This window comes from Geotrypetes seraphini, chromosome 1 (assembly GCF_902459505.1).
Source record: "Geotrypetes seraphini chromosome 1, aGeoSer1.1, whole genome shotgun sequence".
In the NCBI taxonomy this organism is placed as follows: Eukaryota; Metazoa; Chordata; class Amphibia; order Gymnophiona; family Dermophiidae; genus Geotrypetes; species Geotrypetes seraphini.
Window position 1 is genome coordinate 493,252,951 of NC_047084.1, and position 20,988 is coordinate 493,273,938.

The 20,988-nt window shown below is 42.4% G+C and overlaps 1 protein-coding gene across 9 annotated transcripts in view; it reads right to left on the reverse strand.

Moving 5' to 3' along the window:
• The window catches only part of PRUNE2 (prune homolog 2 with BCH domain), a 447,750-nt gene that overhangs the window by 336,237 nt on the left and 90,525 nt on the right, over nt 1-20,988 (reverse strand). For all 9 annotated transcript variants that reach the window (XM_033927022.1, XM_033927014.1, XM_033927006.1 and 6 more), the window contains 2 exons: nt 16,762-16,964; nt 12,802-12,965 (listed from right to left, as the gene is read on the reverse strand). In XM_033927022.1, the coding sequence (XP_033782913.1) occupies nt 12,802-12,965; nt 16,762-16,916 (319 nt within the window). In that variant the 5' untranslated portion in view covers nt 16,917-16,964. The remainder of the gene's footprint in view (nt 1-12,801; nt 12,966-16,761; nt 16,965-20,988) is intronic.

Consider the following 20,988-nt stretch of genomic DNA (forward strand, 5'->3'; position numbering starts at 1 on the left):
CCCCCTCCCGTCTCCTCCCACTTGGTACACCACTGCATCTGGATGATTCAGGAGGGAGTTGGTTCAAACTGGCTTTTGAGTTTTTAAGTTTAGTGGTTGATCAAATGGTGTATTGGAGCACAGAATGAAACCAGAACCTTCTGAAGATGGGGGAACTCTCTTCTGAACAATACATAATATTATTGCTTTTACTTCCTTTTTTTAATATTATATTTTAATCCATCAAGATGGTTTGCCAATTGGCAATATAACAACCACTTATGAAATCTGAGACTCTTCACAGCGACAGCGATATGAGCCTGCTGTCATCATCCTGCCTCAGAAGCCATCATTCTGCAGTATCCCACCTACACAGGAACAGGAAGTCGCAGCAGAATAAAGATGGCCAGGGCAGGCCGACTACAGCAGGCTCATCTCACTGCTGCTACCGGCTCCCCGAAGTTTTAAAATTACAACAGTTGGGGAGGAGGTAGGTGGGGGAGTCGATGGAGAGGTCGTGCCACAGGATGCTGCTGGTCGGGGGGAGGGGGAAACATAAGCTGCAGGATCTGGGGTAGAGTTTTTAGGCTCCCCCAAACAAAAAGCATTCCGCTACCTATGTATTGTATTCATCAGTCTTATATTATACCTCTTTTTCCCTTTAAAAAACTCCGAAGTGGTTTACTGGAAAGAATATACAAATTAAGGGGTCCTTTTACTAAGGCGCACTAACCGATTTAGTGCGTACTAAAGATTAGCACGAGCTAAATGCTAATGCAACCATTATATTCTATGGGCGCGTTTGCATTTAGTGCATGCTAAATTGGTTAGCACGCCTGCGTAAATGGGCCCCTAAAATAGTAAATAGAAAAATAAGAAGCATTGCAACAATTAATCCTGAAATAGAAAGCTATCAAACTCTTTCTAAATACAAAATAAGAATTTTTAAATCGAATAATCACAGGAAGAGCATTCCAAATTAAGGTTGCCTTGTAAGAAAAAGATTGCTCGAGTAGCTTTTTAGAACAAACTCCTTTAAAGGAAGCTTGCGAGTTCTAGATCGTCCATAAAGGATGTAAAACTGTGAAGTCCAATTTTATGCAGAGACCCAGTTACTAATAACCTGAGTTAATAGTAAAACCCATTTTAAAGGTACGTAGCCTATATTGATAACTTACTTCCTAAACTATATCCTCCAGGGAACTGACATCCAATAGAAAGATGACAAAACAGGAGTGAAATGCTCAAATTTTGACATGTGAGATATCAAACATGAAGCTGGGTTCTGTTTCTTGTTGAAAGCACCGATTATATAAAAGCATTGATTACAGGAGGTTTTTTTGACCAATGATTTATTTAAAGTTGGGTTCAACGGCACAGCAGAGTGATTGGTAGCCTGTCCCATTCTGAGGTCATTTTTCCTCCTTGTATTAGCAAGTTGGGTCTTTGGGATCACATTTGATGTTTCTTTATTTTACAATACTTTAGTTTGTGATCCCTTATCCTTAGTTTGGGTTTTATAGTTTCTATAATATTGTGAGGAATGGCCTCTAATTTCTGGCACACTGGTTATACCTTTTCTGTTGATAAGGCAGCAGATTTATTAACACACACCAAAATTTGAAACTGAAACAACTGCTCACTCGAGCAGTGGATGGGACAATTTATTAACTAAGTTCAAAGATTTCATTAAGCTTGATCTGAACTGTGCAGATCTCACTGAATACTGTAAAAGGGAACATATCCCTCATGGAATGCGTATGAATAAAGCGCCTCAGATCTTTAAATCAGACACTGATTTTGTTACCAAGTGGAACATGATCTTAAACAAATGCTCTCTTGATCTCATGCTGTTGATCATTGAGAAAAGCTCTTTGATTTTGGCCTCTGAAAAGGAGAAATTGGATCAGGAATTGAACCAACTGCATGAATCTGTCCCAACGGCAGAATTTGAGAAACAACATGAGAATTTATTTTTTTTTTTTTAGTTCAATCATTTTTATTGAAAATTTTATACAGAACAATAAGGCAACAATCAACAGCCGGTTTCAGGAGATTAGTAAGAAAAATAAGATGAAGACACTGGCCTGTGATGAAAAGGATTATTCTACCAGCAGGGTGTACCCATGGACCTATCCAGATGAAGGCAATAAAGACTTGGTTCCAATGAGATAAGTGGGGTTCAGCGATGTTTTTGACGGGTGAGTCTACTGGAAGTGACTCTTCAGGAGATTTTTTAGACAAGTGAGGGCAACCACAGAGGGGTTCATCCCACAGAAGAGGGCGGGGAAGAGGCAACGCCCAGTCCCAACCCCAGACCAGCTAACAGTGCAAAAACAGACAGCGGTGATGAATTTATCTGCTTCACCATTCAGCAGATGATTTGTCCTTACTTTCAAAAGAGATTTTCTTTGTTCCATCTAGGCTCGATCCCTTCAAATGTAAAATTGATTTGGAATATTTCATCAGAAAATTGCAATTAAAGATCTATTTTCATGACAGGGAGGATGAAAGTGATCATTCTCTGTTTTCACCCAAGTCAACCTGGACCCCTCCCATTCCAATGGACCCCACTGTTAACGCCTTTACAAAAGAAGTTTAATAGGTAGGGCAGGATTAATTCATCGAGTGCCCCTAGGCATACAAGTCCACTGGGCCCTCTGCTCCACCCTGCCCCTACCCCACCCCGCCCCCTGCCCCTCCACATCATGCCCCACCCCTGCCCCACCCTATTTATTTACCCATTATCTTATTTACTTCTTTATTTCCACTTTATTTCTTTTATTTTAAAATTCAAAACAAACAACAAAGATTACCATGCCAGTGTAGAGTTTTTCTTCTATGCAACCTCCAAACATCTCTGAACAAATCCTCCCTTCCTTCCTAGAGGAAGAGATCTTCAGCCGGTAGGGCTTTGGGAAGCCCACCAATTTATATTTTGCATTTGGGTAGGAGGCATGGGACATGGTGGGCAGAAAATTTAGTGCCCATCATTTTATTGGACGAATACATTTCTCAATTAGCTTTCAGAGGTTAAAACCTCTTTTTTCAGGTCAGTAAACTAAACTGTTGTTAGAGTATCCCTGTCCTGACCTGAGGAAAGGAGTTATGGTCTCTGAATTAGTAAAAAAAAATTATTAAAATTAGTTCATTTCCTAATTTTTTATTAATAAATGATTATCAACACAGCTACAATAATACTTTATTCTAAAGCAAAAATAAATACATAAAACAAATATAAATTTTTTTCTACCTTTGTTTTCTGATTTCTGCTTTCCTCATCTTCTCATCATTCTTTTCCTTCCATCCACCGTCTGCCCTCTCTCTGCCTCTTCCATATGGCATCTACTCTCTTTCTATGCCTCTTTCAGAAACTGTCTGTTACTCACTTCCATCTCTCCCTCCCCCCCTATTGGTTTGGCATCCATCTACTTCTCTTTGCACACACACACCCATTGTGTAGCATCTGTCTTCTTCCCTTCCATCTCTCCCTCCCTCCCAGCAGATTATTAGCATCTCTCTCTCTCTTCCCCTCAGATCTGGTATCTGTCTCCTTCCTCCTTTTCTCCTCCCAGGTCTGGTATATGTCTCCTCCCCTTCCTTTGCTCTGGCATCTCTCTCTCCACTCCCTTCCTTCTGTTCTTCCCTGGTCTTGCTTCTCAATTTATTTTTCTGCCTCTGTCTAAATTCTTTCTTACTATTCAGTCCTCAATTTCCCTCTTTCATTGTGTCTACCTATAGCTTGCCACCTCTTTCCCTCACCCTTCCAGTATCTAACTCTATCCTCTTCCCCCAATCCAGCATGTGCCCTTTTTTCTTTCTCCTCCCCACTGTAGGCACTGTTACTTTCACATTATAATGAAACAAAACCTTTAAGTTATAGATATTAACCTTTTATTAGATTAACTTTAGACAATACCTATAAAACTTGTTTGACTGTTGCTTCCAATATCCAAGAGGACAAACATGAAAACCTAAATTCTCTCTAATCATAACAGAAGCAGCAACCACCCAAATAAATCTACAGGCTGAACATTTATTTGTCAATAACTCCATACAAGTGAGTTTTTCACTGCAACAACCCTGTAAAAAAGTAAATGAATTCCAAGACCCAAGGCAGCGATATTTGGGCAAAGTGACCTGTATTCACCGGCTGACAGACAGCCGCATGCCCCAAGAAATGTTAGCGAGATACTCAACTTCCTAAAACACTGTACACTTTCTTTTTTATTACCAGACTTGCAGCTCTTCCAAGGCCCCAAAGAGTCTTGTGCAGTCTACGTTAAAAAAAAAAAAAATTCTGCAAGCTCCCCGACACAAATGCCAGCATCATCGAGAGATCCCCTTTAAAAAACCAAAAGTGAACGTTTTCTAAAATGTAGATCGAAACCTTTCACTCCCCCGCCATTATTTTTAGAACAGAATAAGCCAGAAGCAATGTGGACATCCGCCTGGGCAGGACCATTGTTCAGTGAGCGCACATCGGTGCAGTGAAATGGTTGCAGTGGCAGGCGATGTTAGCCAGTTTCCCAACAAGCCTAGCTGTAACCTCTCGATTGAAACAACAATAATAAATGAGGGTGGAAATTTCTCTGCAGCTGCCGGCACAGTCCCGAGCCTATTCCACAGAGGAGGCCGCTCCGCCCCTAAAGCCGGCCCTGGGGCCCCCCTGATATTTTCGGGTCCAAGGCACTTGCCTACTGGACCTACCCTTTAATCCGGCCCTGTTAATAAGTGTTCTTGGGGGTCAACATAAAGACAACCTTTCCAAAAATGAACAGGAATCCTTATCACAGTTGATGTCCAATTGGGACATCATTATTAAGAAGTCTGATAAAGGGAAAGCTGTAGTTGTGTTGAACACCTCAGATTATTTGGGAGAAATTCAATTGCAATTGGTGGATGAGGCCACATACAAGAAATTGGAGGTGGACCCAACTTTAATTCTTCAGTCCACCATTTTGAAATTGACTGAAGCTGGTTTACAGCAAGGTTTTTTTAACCTCATGTGAATTTAGATTTTTAAATCCTAAACATCCCAGGATTCCAGTTCTTTATCTATTATCTACAGTTCACAGGTTAGATAAACCCTTGGAGTGTCCAGTTATTTAATGTAGAGGATCTTTACTCTAGAGGATCTGTACTCTATATACGTTGATTGGTTCCTAAGGCCATTTGTATCATCGGGTCGCTCTTATGTTAAAGATACCACTCACTTTCTATAATTACTGAATTGTTTGTTTGCCTCCTTCATGTCACATTGATATGGTCCCTTTGGATATCAAACCTTTATATACATCGATCCCCCAACAAGAGGCATTACAAGTGGTACAAGAGCTTTTGGAGTTTAGACCTAAACCCCACACAATCCCTACTGAATTTTTTTTTAATATATATTCTTTATTGATTTTCCAACTATCAACAGTGCAATAAATACAGCACTGTTTGGTGCGAAACATGTCATGTCGGGTGAGACTCCCAGGTTTTAGATATAAAACCTAAGTACATATATAATTTTAAGCACAGTTAAAGAAAGATAATATATAAAAAACTACATAAATATCACTAATTTATTGGTAAACAGAACAATATATATGGGCAGCCAATGATGAAATGCCATGTAATTCTTCCCACAGGTATGAACTAACATAGCGGTGGAGTGGTGGGGCTGAGGTTTCCTTATCAATAACAAGATTTGCTGTATGTCCAAGTCCATATGTTGAATTTGGTATATGCACGTTAGGACTTGGAATAGACACACATTAAGCGCATCGCCATAGACTTCTTAAAGATGGATGCAAGGCAGAAACTGAAGATAGAGAGAAAAACAGTTAATGGATAAGAAGGCCCTGGAAACATAGTTAAAAGCACAGAAAAATAAAGTCACCAGACCACAAAGGTAAGGAAAATGATTTTATTTTCAATATAGTGATTGAAATGTGTCAGTTTTGAGAATTTATATCTGCTGTGTATATTGTGTGTATATGAAAAATGAATGAAAAAATTGCATTACAATTAGTAAAGGGGGTGGGAACTAGGAAAGAGCATGGGTGGGTCTAGGGTTGAGTTTGGGAGGTCTGTGGTTGGGGGTCCTCAGTTGATATTTGTTAGATTTCCCTGCTGGCACGCCCTACTAGCATTTCAGGGCCTGTCTGGAGGGCCTCTGTGCACGCGTGGATGTCAGCATGATGACATCATGCATGCGCATGATGTCATCACGGTGACGTCCATGCACTTCTGGGTGCCTCGAGCCGTGGCCACTACCTTTAGTGTGCCCCGGCTCGATAAAGTTTGAGAGACACTGGTTTACGATATAGGAAAATCTGTTCATCTATGGACACATACAAAACACAAGTTAAAACTTTTTGACAGGACCTTACTGATCATGGTTACCCAAAACATGTATTAGATGATAGAGACATATTATTGACACATAAGAGCAAACCTATTGAAGACCAATAGTTAACTTGTATTCTACAATATTTGACGGGTGGGGAAGAGGTGGCATAAATATTAAGAAATCATTGGGAGATTATGTAAACACACCCAATTTTTAAAGATCAGGACATATGGATAGCATTTTCGTGTAATAATAACTTGAAGGAGCTATTTTGTCCGGTGCTGCTACTTGAAGAAAACATAAATTCACCAACCAACACTGGTCACTACATTTCTGACAATTGTACAACATGTGCTTTGTCCATAGTTCAGAATGTCTTTGTTAACCCTACAGATGGTAGAGGTTATGTATTAAGATATTACACTAACTGTAAGACCAAATATGTGGTATACACTATCACCTGCCCTCGCATCTGCGTTTATGTTGGGAAAACGATCAGATGCTTACATGCCCGCATGACGAAGTACAAATCTTGCATTTCCTGTTCCAGGTCAGGAGCTCCATTAGTGTCTCATTGCTCCTCTGTTGGACATGTTTTTTTCTGATTTAAAGTGCTGTGTCATAGATCAAGTTCCTACCTCTTGGGGGGGGGGGGGAGGGAGATTGTGACAAGTTAGTTCAATGTGAGTAGAAATGGATAGACCAGCTCAATTCTTTGGAGCCAATTGGTTTAAATAACAAAATCCAGTGGTCAGCCTTCTGGTGAATCTGTTGTTTTTAAACTTTAAAGGTTATATGTATTTAAAAGAAAACTACGCTGGATGTTTTTACATCTAAATGATGTTTCATCTGCTGATTGTTTTTTGTGCAACTTGGCGTCTTTAAAAGTCTCCGTAGCCATTTTGATAATACGGCTAGGGGAATTTGAGATTGCGATTTGCAGCACACTAGTATGTTTTGAAAATTTTGAATATATTTTGAAACTGTAACCAGAGGAAGCCTTAAATGATACAAATATTGGACCAATTAAAGCCTGCTAACAGATTTATGTTTGTTTTCACAGACATAATGTTTGCACTGATTAAGGATTCATGAACAGCCTTTCATTCCCCTGAAGAAGCCGTGGGTGAAAAAGATGTGCTCCGTAGGGATTCTTTAAGATTAGTGTTGTGATTTTTCTTGTTGAAAGCACAGATTATATAAAAGCATTGATTAAAGGAGGTTTTTTTGACCAATGATTTATTGAAAGGTGGGTTCAAAGGCATAGCAGAGTGATTTTTCACTGGTGTAGCCTGTCCCATTCTGAGGTCTTTATTCCTCCTTGTTTTAGTGCAGGAGTGTCAAAGTCCCTCCTCGAGGGCCGAAATCCAGTCGAGTTTTCAGGATTTCCCCCCAATGAATATGCACCCCTGTTTTAGCAAGTTGGGACTTTGGGGGTCACATTTGATATTTATTTTAGAACTTGTAAAACAGTCAGTACATAAACTGGTAGTTCTATATACAGTTTACCGTGTTGCAATAATCAAAGTGAGACATGACTTTGTCTTTTTAAGACTGACCCACAGTTCTCTGGAGTTAAAAGGTCTTGTAATCTTATTTTTATTTTTTTTCATATTTAAGTGTGAGCATAATGATAGGAGTAGAATTTAGCTAGTAGAACTCCCAGTGAATTTCCTTCAGGAGAAATTAGTTGAACAATTTATCAGATTCATCTGAGATAGAAACAAAACTTGGGGTTTTCCAACATTTAGTTGGAAGCGATTTGCTGACATCCATTGTTTAATAAGTATGATATATTGTGTGATGTGTTTTGCCTGCTAGCAAGATTCAACATATTTTGGTTAGCTGCTTCTTTTTCCCCAGGATTATACAGAATTTTTCATGATCATTCTTTTTTCTTTTTTTTTAGGAAGTCTGTCTTTGTATTTTGCATGATGCAATAAGAAATGCATTTCTATTTATTTCTCCAGCATTTCGTTTCATGCAAATTCAGGCTGTTTGGGGGTTCAGTAGTTCTAGTCTATAGTCAGTTATTTTGCATTTGGCCAGGGTCTGTCTGTGTTTTGCATGTGCTCAAAGCTTATTTATAAGATACATTTTTATAATCGGTAACTTGCCAAATTATAATTCGCTGTTTGATGTTCAGCTTTTCTTGCTCATTGTAAACCACAAGGACCCATATGGCTTTTCGGTATACAAGTGACATGTTATGTTATGTTACAGGAGTCTCTAGCAGTCCAGGTTGTTCTGTTACTTTAACAAGGGAGGTTTGCTATATATATGTGTTGAGTGCATTCTTTCAAGGGTCTTGTGTTATTTCACAGAGTGCCTGGTAGAAGAGGGAGTTTTTGTTGAGGTTATTGGAAATGACACCAAAATTTGTATATTTTCCTTAGTATTGTGAGTGTGGTGCAGTGGTTTAGCTAAAGCCTCAGCACCCTGCAGTTGTGGGTTCAAACCTACGCTGTTCCTTGTGACCCTGGGCAAGTCACATAACACCACCCCCCCCCCCCCCCATTGCCCCAGGTACATTAGATAGATTATGAGCCCACCAAGACAGAAAGGGAAAAATGCTTGAGTACCTGAATAAATTCATGTAAACTGTTCTGAATACAGTAGTAAAGAAAATTAAATAAATAAATACTGTGAAAAGTTTCAGCCTTTGATAACCAGAGCTGGTTTTGTGACATCATAATGCCTCATTCCACCAGTGCCTAAGAGCCAACCTCATCAGTGATGTCACAATGGCTTGATTGTTCTACACTTGGCTCACTTTTACTACATTTTGATTTCTAGAGTGGTCAGAGGTTAAAGCTACAGCCTCAGCGCCCTGTAGGTTCAAACCCACGCTGCTCCTTGTGACCTTGGGCAAGTCACTTAATCCCTCCATTACCCTAGGTACATTAGATAGATTGTGAGCCTGCTGGGATAGACAGGGAAAAATGCTTCAGTACCTGAATAAATTCATGTAAACCGTTCTGAGCTCCCTTGGGAGAACGGTATAGAAAATTGAATAAATAAAATCCTTGGGAGCAGGCATATTTTGATTTTCAGAACGGATCTTGTACCTGTACCATATATACTCCCTCCGAAGAGTGATGACCCGGCAGCAGGACCCTCAAGTCTACCATGCTTCCATGGTAATCTAGTGAGATGTTGGGGCAGGAATGATTCTCACTTGCTCCTGCTCTCCAGTTTCGGCAGCTATTTTCAGTGCCAAGAGAGCATGGGCAAGAGTGAGCAAGAATTGCTTCTGCCCCAACATCCCGCTAGACTACTATGAAAGCACAGTAGGTCGGGCGGGGGGGGGGGGGGGTCCTGCAGCGGGTTCTGGGAAAGGGGTGGGTCATCACTCTTCAAGGTGGGAGGGAAGAGGGAGGGATAGAGGGAGGAGTGCACTGACAGTGAAGAAATTGCTGGGTTGAGGGGGGGGGGCCTGACAGTGGGGGAGTTGCTCGTTCTGGGAATGGGGCTGACAGTGGCAGCTGCAGTGATGGAGAAGAAATGCTACTGTGGGAGGGAGGACAAGCACAAGCACCTGCATTGGTTTCAGCATGTGTCACACTGGGAAAATTGACTACATTCAGTTCACACCAAATTTCGTTTTTTGGAGATTTTCAGTTATTGAAATTTCAGATAAAGGATCTTGTACTCTGCATGTTTCTGTGTGCATGGAGTATCTGTTAACAGAAGTGGAGGTGTAGAGTTTTTTTTATTTTTACAGGGGTTTTGCCCCAATCTATGTAGACTCCAGACTGCACTCCTCTATAATCAGATGAGTTGAATGATGCTATCAATTAATTTTAATTTTAGTTTAACTACATCCATCTGTACTCATCATGAATGCAGGCGCATAAGCAAGGCCACTGATCCTTAGTCAAGTGTCCATGCAAGGGCATCAATATCCAGAAGGAGAGCAAGACAATTTTCAGTTCTCACTTCCTATACCAATCTGAGGGCGAAGTGGAAACAGTCACTAGCATCCATGCCTCAAACCCCTATCCCTGCCATTGTCACTACCATTTCTCTCCATGGAAGTTTAAGTAGAGAGTAGAAGGAACCCTCAACATCCATGTAGCTTCCCATCCTAGGGGTGCTAGATTTTCCTTTTGGAAAATCTGGACCCTCCCCCTAGCCCCGCCCTCAGGCCCACCAAATTATGCCCATCCCCGTTCTAATCCCACCCCCAAGCCTGCCCTAGCCCTGCCCCCGCTGCCTGCCGTATCGGGCAGGGAGGAAGTTTGCGCATGCGCGGGCGCTGTGCGTGATGCCATCAAGTAGCATCCGCGCATGTGCGGACTTCCTCTCTGCCCAACACAGGACATGTCTGGGGAAATACGGATGTCTGGTAACCCTATCCCATCCCTGCCACCATTTGGGAAATCAGGAGGATCCACCAATGTCCATGCTCCACCATTGTCACTGCTCATTTCCTATGGATTTGGGGAAGAAGAGGATGGAAATGCACTGATGTGAACTGTTTCAAGCAGACCCTTTACAAATTATTGCTTTGATTGATATGGTACTTGTAATCTAAACAGCATGTCAATATATTCATATAAATTTGCTCCGAGTCAATATCTGGCTTATATAGCTTAACAAACTTTTAGCCAAGGCCTCAGTTACACCCCCGTCCTCCTCAAACTCATTTTCTATTGGCGGGGAACTATGGGTGGTAAATCATCACCGGCCTTTTCTTATTTAATCAAGTAATTCATAATTTGAAGTTCACCCTTATTAATAATTTTTAGGACCAAGTTCTTTTAGGAATATAAAAACTAAGCTAAGTTGAAAACTATATATTTTTATATTCCTAAAAGAACTTGGTCCTAAAAATTATTAATAAGGGTGAACTTCAGATTATGAATTACCTGATTAAATAAGAAAAGGCTGGTGATGATTTACCACCCATAGTTCCCCGCTAATAGAAAATGAGTTTGCGGGGGATGGGGGTGTAACTGAGGCCTTGGCTAAAAATTTGTTAAGCTATATAAGCCAGATATTGACTCGGAGCAAATTTATATGAATGTATTGACTGCTGTATAGCTACGAGTATAAAAGATACTATAAAGTTGACCATCGCAGAGAGAACAATGCAATTGCCAGTAGCAAACATGCAGTTATAATGTGAACACTGTCCCCTCTAGGGTATATAGCCTGATAAGATATTCTTCACATATGAACTGTATGACATCTTCTCAAAAGGGAGAAGGAACGCTGTGGCTCAAAGAAATGCACAAGCTATCAACTCAGCCTTGTCTGTCACACTGGTGAAGCCCATGACAAATTTGACAAAGTGGAGAAGCACTTATGTCTCTTTGTTGATGCCCCACTGCTTGATGCTACCACGGGCAGATGGGACATACTGAGAGAAAAGGGTAATGGCAATTTGATTACAGATAATGAAGAGATAATGAAAGCCACATATTTTAACATCAGAGCAGAAATCAAATGAGCACTTTCTGATCGGGTGGTGTTTAAACACGCAAGCTTAGACCCTTGATCCATATTCATTGTCCGCTGTAGCATGCGTGTGTCATTACTGCCCCCAACCGCCGCACAGCCCCTGGACTCAGTACTGAAACAAGTACACTTCTCCCTCTGGATTTGCGGGGGATAGGGGCAGAGCCGGACCGCGAATGGCGAAAAACCGCGAATATCCGACTCTGACCCACCCCCACCTCCCTCCCGCCTTCCGGCCTTACCTGGTGGTCTAGCGGGCTTTCGGGGCAGGAGCAATCTTCCTATGCTCCTGCCCCGTGCAGATCGCCATTAGGAAATGGCTGCTGTGAGTTCCCTTAGTCTCTCGAGACTACGACGGGAACTCCCTATAGCTATTTCCTAGTGGCGATCTGCACGGGGCAGGAGCGTAGGAAGATCGCTCCTGCACCGAAAGCCCGCTAGACCACCAGGTAAGGCCGGGATGCCGGGGGGAAGACTTAACGATGGTTTTTTTTTTTCTTTTTTCCTCCTCCCCAAAAAACTTGCGAATATGTGAAACCGCGATTACCGAAACCGCGAATGGGGAGGGGGAAGTGTACTGTGCAAGCATTGTTCCAGCTACCCAACTGCTCAGTAACCTGTGCCATTTAATATTCTAGTCTAGCGCTAAAGCAAGAGAGCTCTCATGCCTATGTTTTTTGTTTTTTTTTAATATCATGTTTATTGAGACAGGAGGCAACTGAACAGCAAGAGCCAACCACAAAGCAGCAAAGCATACATGGTATCGCACAGTATCAGAATGGTATAAGGTACAATAGAATTCACAAGATATACAGAGGATACCACAGGACTAAATGCACATTCTTAATTTTCAATAAGATGCTGCCCGTTACCGGCTGCTTCTTTTATAGCACTTCCTGTGGCCTTTAAAGAGATTGTTAACTAAAGAACTGATAACACTCGTTCTGCACAAGCACATTCAGAAACACTCCATTAAATCTGTCCATATTTACTAGGAAAAAAAAAAAATCATCTCTCACCTCTGAGGAGATGAGCCAGTTGCTGAGTGACTAACTCAGGTTTCTCTTGAAGAATCTCTTTCAACACAAGAGAGGAGGAGGACTCCTGGACTTCTAGGTTGGCATCCCATTGCTCGTCCGGATTAATGACTTTGACAACTGATGATTCCAAGAATTCATCATCACTATCACAGCATGGGTAAAAGCATATGTTTATGAATTCATAAAATTATTTGATATGAGTGAATACAACTGTACTTTTACTGCAATTCTGTTGAAACAATATAATTGCCAGTCCTAGGCACTCAGGCCCTGATTCTATAAAGGCCGCCACACGGTGCCTAACTCCTTGTCAATCAACCGCTAGGCGTCGTTTATAGAATCGTGTCTTGCAGCACTAGGAGGCATCCTAATGGTGAGCACCGGAATTTTAGGCCAGAGCTTTCTTGGTCTAATTTACCAATGCCTAATACAGACACCTGCCGATGCCTAAGTCATACCACGCCTGTTTACTTAGGGGCATATTTTCAGTATTCAGTAGTGAGATAGCTGCAATAATGGAGCAGACTAAATTAAGGTACTTTTTTTTTTCTTTTATAAATCTTTATTCGTTTTCAATTTTTAACAGTGCAATACATTGAATTTAAACATAATCAAATCAAACAAAAGCACTTTAAATAGACAAATATTTCAAAAACAAACATTTTCACCCCCCCTCCTCCCCTTAACGAATGAAAATAAAACCACATGTATAATTTCAATAAAATAGATATACAGTAGTACCTCGGTGTAAGAGTGCACCGTTTGCGAGTGTTTTGCAAGACGAGCATAACATTCGCAAAATTGGTGCCTCGCAAACCGAGCTTGCCTCGAAGTACGAGCGCCTCCCCCCGCGATCCGGCACCCCCCCCCACGCCACGATCCAGCACCCCCCACCCACCTGAACACTTCGCTTACCCTCCATCTGGCACCCGGCACCGGCACCAACGCACAGGACATGCCGGTGCCCGAAGATCTGCAGTCCTTTTCGCTGGGCCTTGAGCGTCTGCGCATGCTCAAGGCCTTTGAGTTCCCGGTCTCTCCGAGATTCTCGAAGGCCTTGAGCATGCGCAGATGCTCAAGGCCCAGCGAAAAGGACTGCAGATCTTCGGGCACCGGCATGTCCTGTGCGTTGGTGCCGGTGCCGGGTGCCAGATGGAGGGTAAGCGAAGTGTTCGGGTGTTTGGGGGGTGCCGGATCGCGGCGTGGGGGGTGCCAAATTGCATGGGGATGCCGGATCGTGGTGGGGAGATTCCGGATCACGCGGGGGGGGGGCTTCTTCAGCGGGGGGAGCAATGCCGGTTCTCGAGGGGGATAGAGCAGTGCTGCTGGCCTCGGGGGTTGGGGGGGTTGTGGGAACGAATCAAGCGAGTTTCCCTTACTTTCTATGGGGAAACTCACTTTGATATACGAGCAATTTGGTTTACGAGCATGCTTCTGGAATGAATGATACTCGTAAACCAAGGTTCCACTGTAATGAATAATAATTATAATGTTTTCCCAACTCACTCACTCCCATCCTGGATGTGTAAGGAGGTCAGATAAAAATAAAAGGTACATGACAGCTATTGTGACTAAATAAATGATGTCAATGGATTCCACATCCTTTCAAATGCACAAAAAAAAGTACATTTTAAGCTGCAACCTATAATTTGGCAGACTAACATAAGAATAGCCTTTACTGGGTCAGACCAATGGTCCATCTAGCCCAGTAGCCCGTCCTCACAGTGGCCAATCGAGGTCACTAGTACCTCTTCAACTATATGCTTTCCTTTAATAGTTAAACCACATATGACTATGAAAGGATATGCCCGCTTAATTCCTAAGGTGGCCATTCAAAAATTGTCCATCCCTTTAAAAAGAAAGGGGTTGGGATTTGATGGTCTACTTTTCTGCGGTAACAATCAAAGCAGTGTACGTATTATATGCAGGCACTTATTATGTAATTGGAGCAAAGGAGGGTTGAGTGACTCGCACAATCCAAAGAACAATTCAAACAACCCCACGATAAATATACAATAGGAAGATAAGTGGGGAGGGAACTGAGATTGAATTGAGCTTGATCATTTATCCAGACCCCCTCATGCAAGTCCCTCTCATGCTCCATCTACATGTATGTCCCCTGGCACTCCTAAATCAATACAAAAACAATAAACTCTCCAGACAAATATACCACAGTCCACAATACAACATACTATCACAAAAGGTCAAAAAGTAAGGAGATGGTCTTAGATGTTTGACAGTGAGCACAATTTTGTGCAACACTGCAAAGTGTGCTCTATGAATGTATACCACTACAAGCATCCCCAGCAGCCTCAGGGGTTTCGAGCTTTCCCCAATGAACGCTAGCATGGAATGTTGCTACCATTTGGCGTTCCGTAATAGAATCTTGATACTCTTTGGGGTTCTAGAATCTTTTGTCACTCTGGGATTCTGGAATGTTGCTACTCATTGGGTTTTGGCCAGGTACTAGGGACCAGGATTGGCCACCGTGAGAACGGGCTACTGGGCTTGATGGGCCATTAGTCTGACCCAGTAAGGCTATTCTTGTGTTCTTATGTTTATCAATCACTGGCGTAAAAAAACATCACTTTAAAACTTATTATGACTCTGTAGCAATCAAGCATTGAAACAAATGATAAAGACCATTGAATCTATGTTAAGCACTTATTTTAAGGCAAAATAGAATCCCCAACGGCGGCCATCATTTCGCGGCAGAACAGCCGCTGCTTCAGAGCATGGGATCATCGGGCAAAAATTTGTTTCAATCTAATCATTTACATATTATAGCACTTGTATGTGCCCTTATATTATAGTGTGTAGTGTACTTAGGGGGGAATTCTATAAGAGACACCTATAGATAGGTCTCTGTCTTGTACAAACATTACAGAAGCTCATGTATTGTAACTCCATTACAGAAGCTCAGGTATAGTAACACCATTGCAGAAACTCATGCAAACCACTCTGAACTGATTCCAAAGTCATTAGTAGCAGTATGGAAACTTTCGGTAGACAATTTATTCAACCAAATTTTAACTGGTGACTGCAATGGGAAAGTCAGACATAAGTACTTATGCGGCATTGATGCTAACCACATAAGTCATTCTGAAAAACTGGCAGAACAAAAATACCTTTTTATTGTGTTCACTTTAAATAGCAAGGATTAAATTGTAGCTACGGAATTTAGTGAGGTTTCCAGAGCAATATTTCTTGATACGTGAATGCGAGCAAACAGTGACTATGCCCTTGGAGCTTGTCATGGCCTTCTTTCCATTTTCATAACACAAAAGAGATGGACATTTCTGATCAATTTTGCTAGCACAACTGTAAAGGAACTGTATTCTCCTGTCTGTTAATCAACCTTCAAGCAGCCACCCTGCCAGAAAGGCCCAGTCAATTTTACTTGCAACAAAAAGAACTCTCACAGAATCAATCTATTCGCCTTCCCCTCCCTAAAACTATGTCACCTCAAAAGGTTCTTCGACAAAACCTTCACCTTCCAGTTGGCCAAACAGAACCAATGGCTAGCTCAAATTATGCTCGAGGCCCCCACCTATCTCGACTTCAGAAAACTACTCAAAACTCATTTATTCCACGGACGGAATCCCTAATCCCCCCTTCTTCCACTCCTCTCACCCCCCCCCCCCACCAACGATATAATCTCTCCCTTTACTCCTTCTTATTGCTCTCTACCAACCTGCTAACTCCAATGACTTATACAACCCCTTCATGCTTACCTCAACGACTTCGCTGCTTGTAAATCTGATTAATTGCAATTCTTGTAAATCTGTTTAATTGATGTGAACCGCCTAGAACTCCCTGGGTATGGCGGTATACAAAAATAAAGTTATTATTATTATTATTATTACTTGTATACTTGTCAAGAGACAGTGGCACAAACAGAAACACAGTCTGACACCATGATCATATAGAGTGCAATACCTTGTCAGCTCACTGCTCTTAACAAGTGTTAAAGCAAGTTTCCCTTCCTCATGCAGCTGCTGCAAATTGATATCATCTCGGAAGATAAGGCACGATTCAGGAATACTCAGCTCTTCCAAGATGAACCTTGTTTCGCTGTAGTAGCTAAATTCCATTCTTGGTATATTCAGAACAGGCAGACACAGAACATCAGGAGAATTGATCTGCGAACACACCAAAAGAGAGTAAGTAACAGAAATGCCTAACCATAGAGTGATTAAGTCCTCCCTTAGGAAATCAGGACTCATTGCAACATATTTATTATTTATTTATTCTAAAAAATTGATATACCGTTTAAAACTAAATGGTTTGCATAATTTGCATACACAGTATTAAAATAAACAAATAATAAAAACAAATACATAATCAAATAAACATAGTAAAATAAATGTAAAAACAGTCTTCAAGGGAATACCATAATGTGGATAAAAAAGATCATGGATAGTTCATCAACTTTATCAAAGGTAGCTAGAAAAAGGCATCTACAAAACGCTGCATCTTTAATTATTTTCTAAACCTACCCTATTCACAGCAATTTCGTATCTGACCCACCAAGGAGTTCTATAACTTAACTTCTGTGCAACAGAAAGTCATTTTACAAGTCTCAACGAGTCTTGGGTTCCCAGACATCTTCAGTAAAGCTAAATTCTCAGAACGCAAAGATCTTTTTGGTATACAGTACTCCCCCGATATTCACGGGGGTTCTGTTCTAGGAACCCCCGCGAATCTTGAAAAACCGCGAATACGGTTTTTCGTGGGGGAGACTGGAGAGGGCAGCAGGAGAGGCAGGAGAGAGCAGCCGGAGCACTGGCAAGTGAAGAAAATCACTCACTGTATGCTCCAACTGCCTCTTCCTGTACTAAAGTCGGGCCTTACCAGTCAGGAGCTGCATGTTAAAGCAGAAAAGGGCCAACACGTCTGCCCACTCAAAAGAACCCTCCCCTTAAAAGAACCCTCCCCTTAAAAGAACACTCCCTCTAAGCAATTCCCCAAAGTGAACCCACATGTTTATCCCATTGTTTCTTGAAGTCGAGCATGTTGCTGGCCTCAACTACCTGATGTGGAAGGCCATTCCAACAGTCAACCACCCTTTCGGTGAAGAAGTACTTCCTGATGTCACCATGAAATCTCCCACCCTTGAGTTTGAGCAGATGCCCTCTTATTGCCGTAGGACCCGTAAGAAAAAGGATATCTTCCTCCACCTCAGTACAACCTATAAGATATTTGAACATCTCTATCATGTCTCCCTTCTCTCTGCGTTCTTCGAGAGAATATAACTGCAGCCTGCTTAGACGTTCTTCATATGGGAGATCCTTGAGTCCTGAGACCATCTTAGTGGCCATTCGCTGAACCGATTCCATTCTCTTCACATCCTTTTGATAATGTGGCCTCCAAACTGAACACAGTACTCCAGAGGAGGTCTCACCATGGACCTGTACAACGCATTATGACTTCAGGCTTCGGCTGACAGAACTTCTTTGGATGCAACCCAGCATTTGTCTAGCCTTGGCCGAAGCTTTCACCACTTGAGTGGCAGTCTTCATATCTTCACTAATGATTACACCCAGATCCCGTTCTGCGACAGTTCTTGTTAAGGTTTCACCATTTAGGGTGTATGTTCTGCTGGGGTTACCGCTATCAAAGTGCATAACCTTACACTTTTTAGCATTAAAACTCAGTTGCCAAGTATTAGACCATTGTTCCAGTAAAAGTAGGTCCTGCCTCATAGTGTCGGGCACGGTTGCGCTGTCAATCCCGTTGCATAGCTTAGCGTCATCGGCGAATAGTGTAATTTTACCTCGAAGTCCATGAGGCAGGTCTCATACAAAGATATTAAACAGTATCGGACCCAAGACCGAGCCCTGCGGCACTCCACTGGTCACTTCCGACGTTTCTGGTGGGGGACCATTTACCACCACCCTTTGAAATCTACCACTGAGCCAGTCTTTAATCCATGCCGTCAATGTTTCTCCTAGTCCTGTAACCTTCCCCCACAACCGCATTTTCCCTAAAGGTATTCCTCAAATTTCTACCTATCCTCTATCATTCTAAAGCCTCTCCTATGTACCCAATCGCTAATTTGTAACTTCCTGGTAATGTCCAGCTATCTTCAAATGTAATCCGCCTAGAACTGCAAGGCACAGGCGGAATAGAAGTCACTAATGTAATGTAATGTAATTTAGTCCCATCGTTTTCATCTTATTCAATAACCTACGGTGTGGGACACTGTCGATAGCCTTACTGACGTCCAAATGCACGATATCCAGAGACTCTCCCTTGTCCAGTTGTTTCGTTATCCAGTCAAAGAAGCTTATCAGATTGGATTGACAAGACCTTCCCTTCGTGAATCCATGCTGGTGAGGATCCCTCAGCCTCTCATCATCCAGAATTGTATCCAATCTGTTTTTAATCAACGTTTCCATAAGTTTACACACTATTGATGTGAGACTCACCGGTCTGTAATTTTCAGCCTCTGACCTGCATCCCTTTTTGTGGAGTGGAATGACATTAGCAGTTTTCCAGTCCAAGGGGACTAACTGATAGGGAAAGATTGAAAAGTGCAGTTAACAGCTCTGCCAGGACATCTCTCAGTTCTTGAAGTACTCTGGAGTGTAGATTATCCAGTCCCATGGCTTTGTCCACCTTTAGCCTCGATAGCTCATGGTATACATTGCTCACAGTAAATTCAAAATCCCGGAACGGGTCCTCCGAGCACTCCCTTGTTTGCAGCTGCGGTCCGGATCCTGGCGCCTCACAGGTAAAGACCGAGCAGAATTATCCATTGAGTACTTCGGTTTGTCTGAGTCTGAGTCTACATAGTTACCGTCAGATTTCCTTAGGCACACAATCCCGTCTGTGTTCTTTTTTCTGTCGCTAACATACCTGAAAAAGGATTTATCCCCTCTGTTTGCATGCCTAGCTATATTTTCTTCCATCCGGAGTTTGGCATTCCTGACTGCTGTCTTAACAGTTCTAGATTTCACCTGATAGGCTTCTTTAGCTTCTGGTCATTGTGATTGTTTGTAGGATACAGATGCTCTTTTCTTTTGCTTTACTAGTTCCGAGATCGCCGTGGAGATCCATTGGGGTCTATTATTTCTCTGTCGTTTACTCACGGTCTTTATGTAGAGGTTGGTTGCTTCCTGCAGGGTAGATTTCAGAGCCGACCACAGTACCTCAACACTGTCTGTTGTGTCCTCATAGACAAAATCTCCCATGCTCTGGAAGTTAGCTCCCTTAAAATTAAGGACCTTTGTCGATGTATTTGACCTAGTGACTCCCTTCCTGAGGTGAAACCACACCATGTTGTGGTCACTTGAGGCTAAAGCCGCACCTACCGAAACCTTTGTGACACTGTCTCCATTGGTGAGCAACAGGTCCAGAATCGCCTTTTCCCTGGTGGGCTCCAGCACCCAGGGCAGGATTAACCAATAGGCCAAGTAGGCATGTGCCTAGGGCCCGAAATGGTCAGGGAGGGCCCGATGAAAGAAGGCATCAACATTGTTTTTTCCAAACGGTGATGGGCCCTTCCAGCATCGATCGGCAACGCACCCCCCCCCCCCCAATCGATGGAAAGCAAGACAAGCAAGCAACGCGGGTGAAAAAGGCAACAGGAACTGTAATTGTTCAAGTGGTGCTGCTTGTCCAAAGCTTCCCTCTGACGCAGCTTCCTGTTTCCGCCTGAGCGCCTGGTGGGGTGGGACGGGGCGGGGCAGGGGGCCCAGTGTATTTGTGTGCCCTGGGGGCCCTCATTGAATTAATCCTGCCCTGCCAGCACCATCTGTTTGAGGTGTGCTCCTCGTATGGAGGCTAGTAGCCTCCTGCTGCCACTGGTTGTAGCGGAAAGTTTGTTCCAGTCTACATCAGGCATATTGAAGTCCCCCAACGGCAGTGTCTCCACGCAGAGTGATGGTCTCAATGTCTTCGATTAGTTCTTTGTCAATGGATGGCCTATTTATTGGGTGCCTCCAAAATAGGTGCCCAAATAGGTGCCTCTCAGTGCGATTCACTAAACAGCCAACTGTACTTGAATTGCGCTGCACGGTGCCTATTTCAGCACCTAACTTTTTGGCGCTTCTTATAGAATTTACCCCTTAATTCATAACATCCACTTAGGTAGGCACAGTTATCTTTTGGTTATGTTTAATTTTTACATCTCATATACACTGTCATTCTCAGAATTTAAGC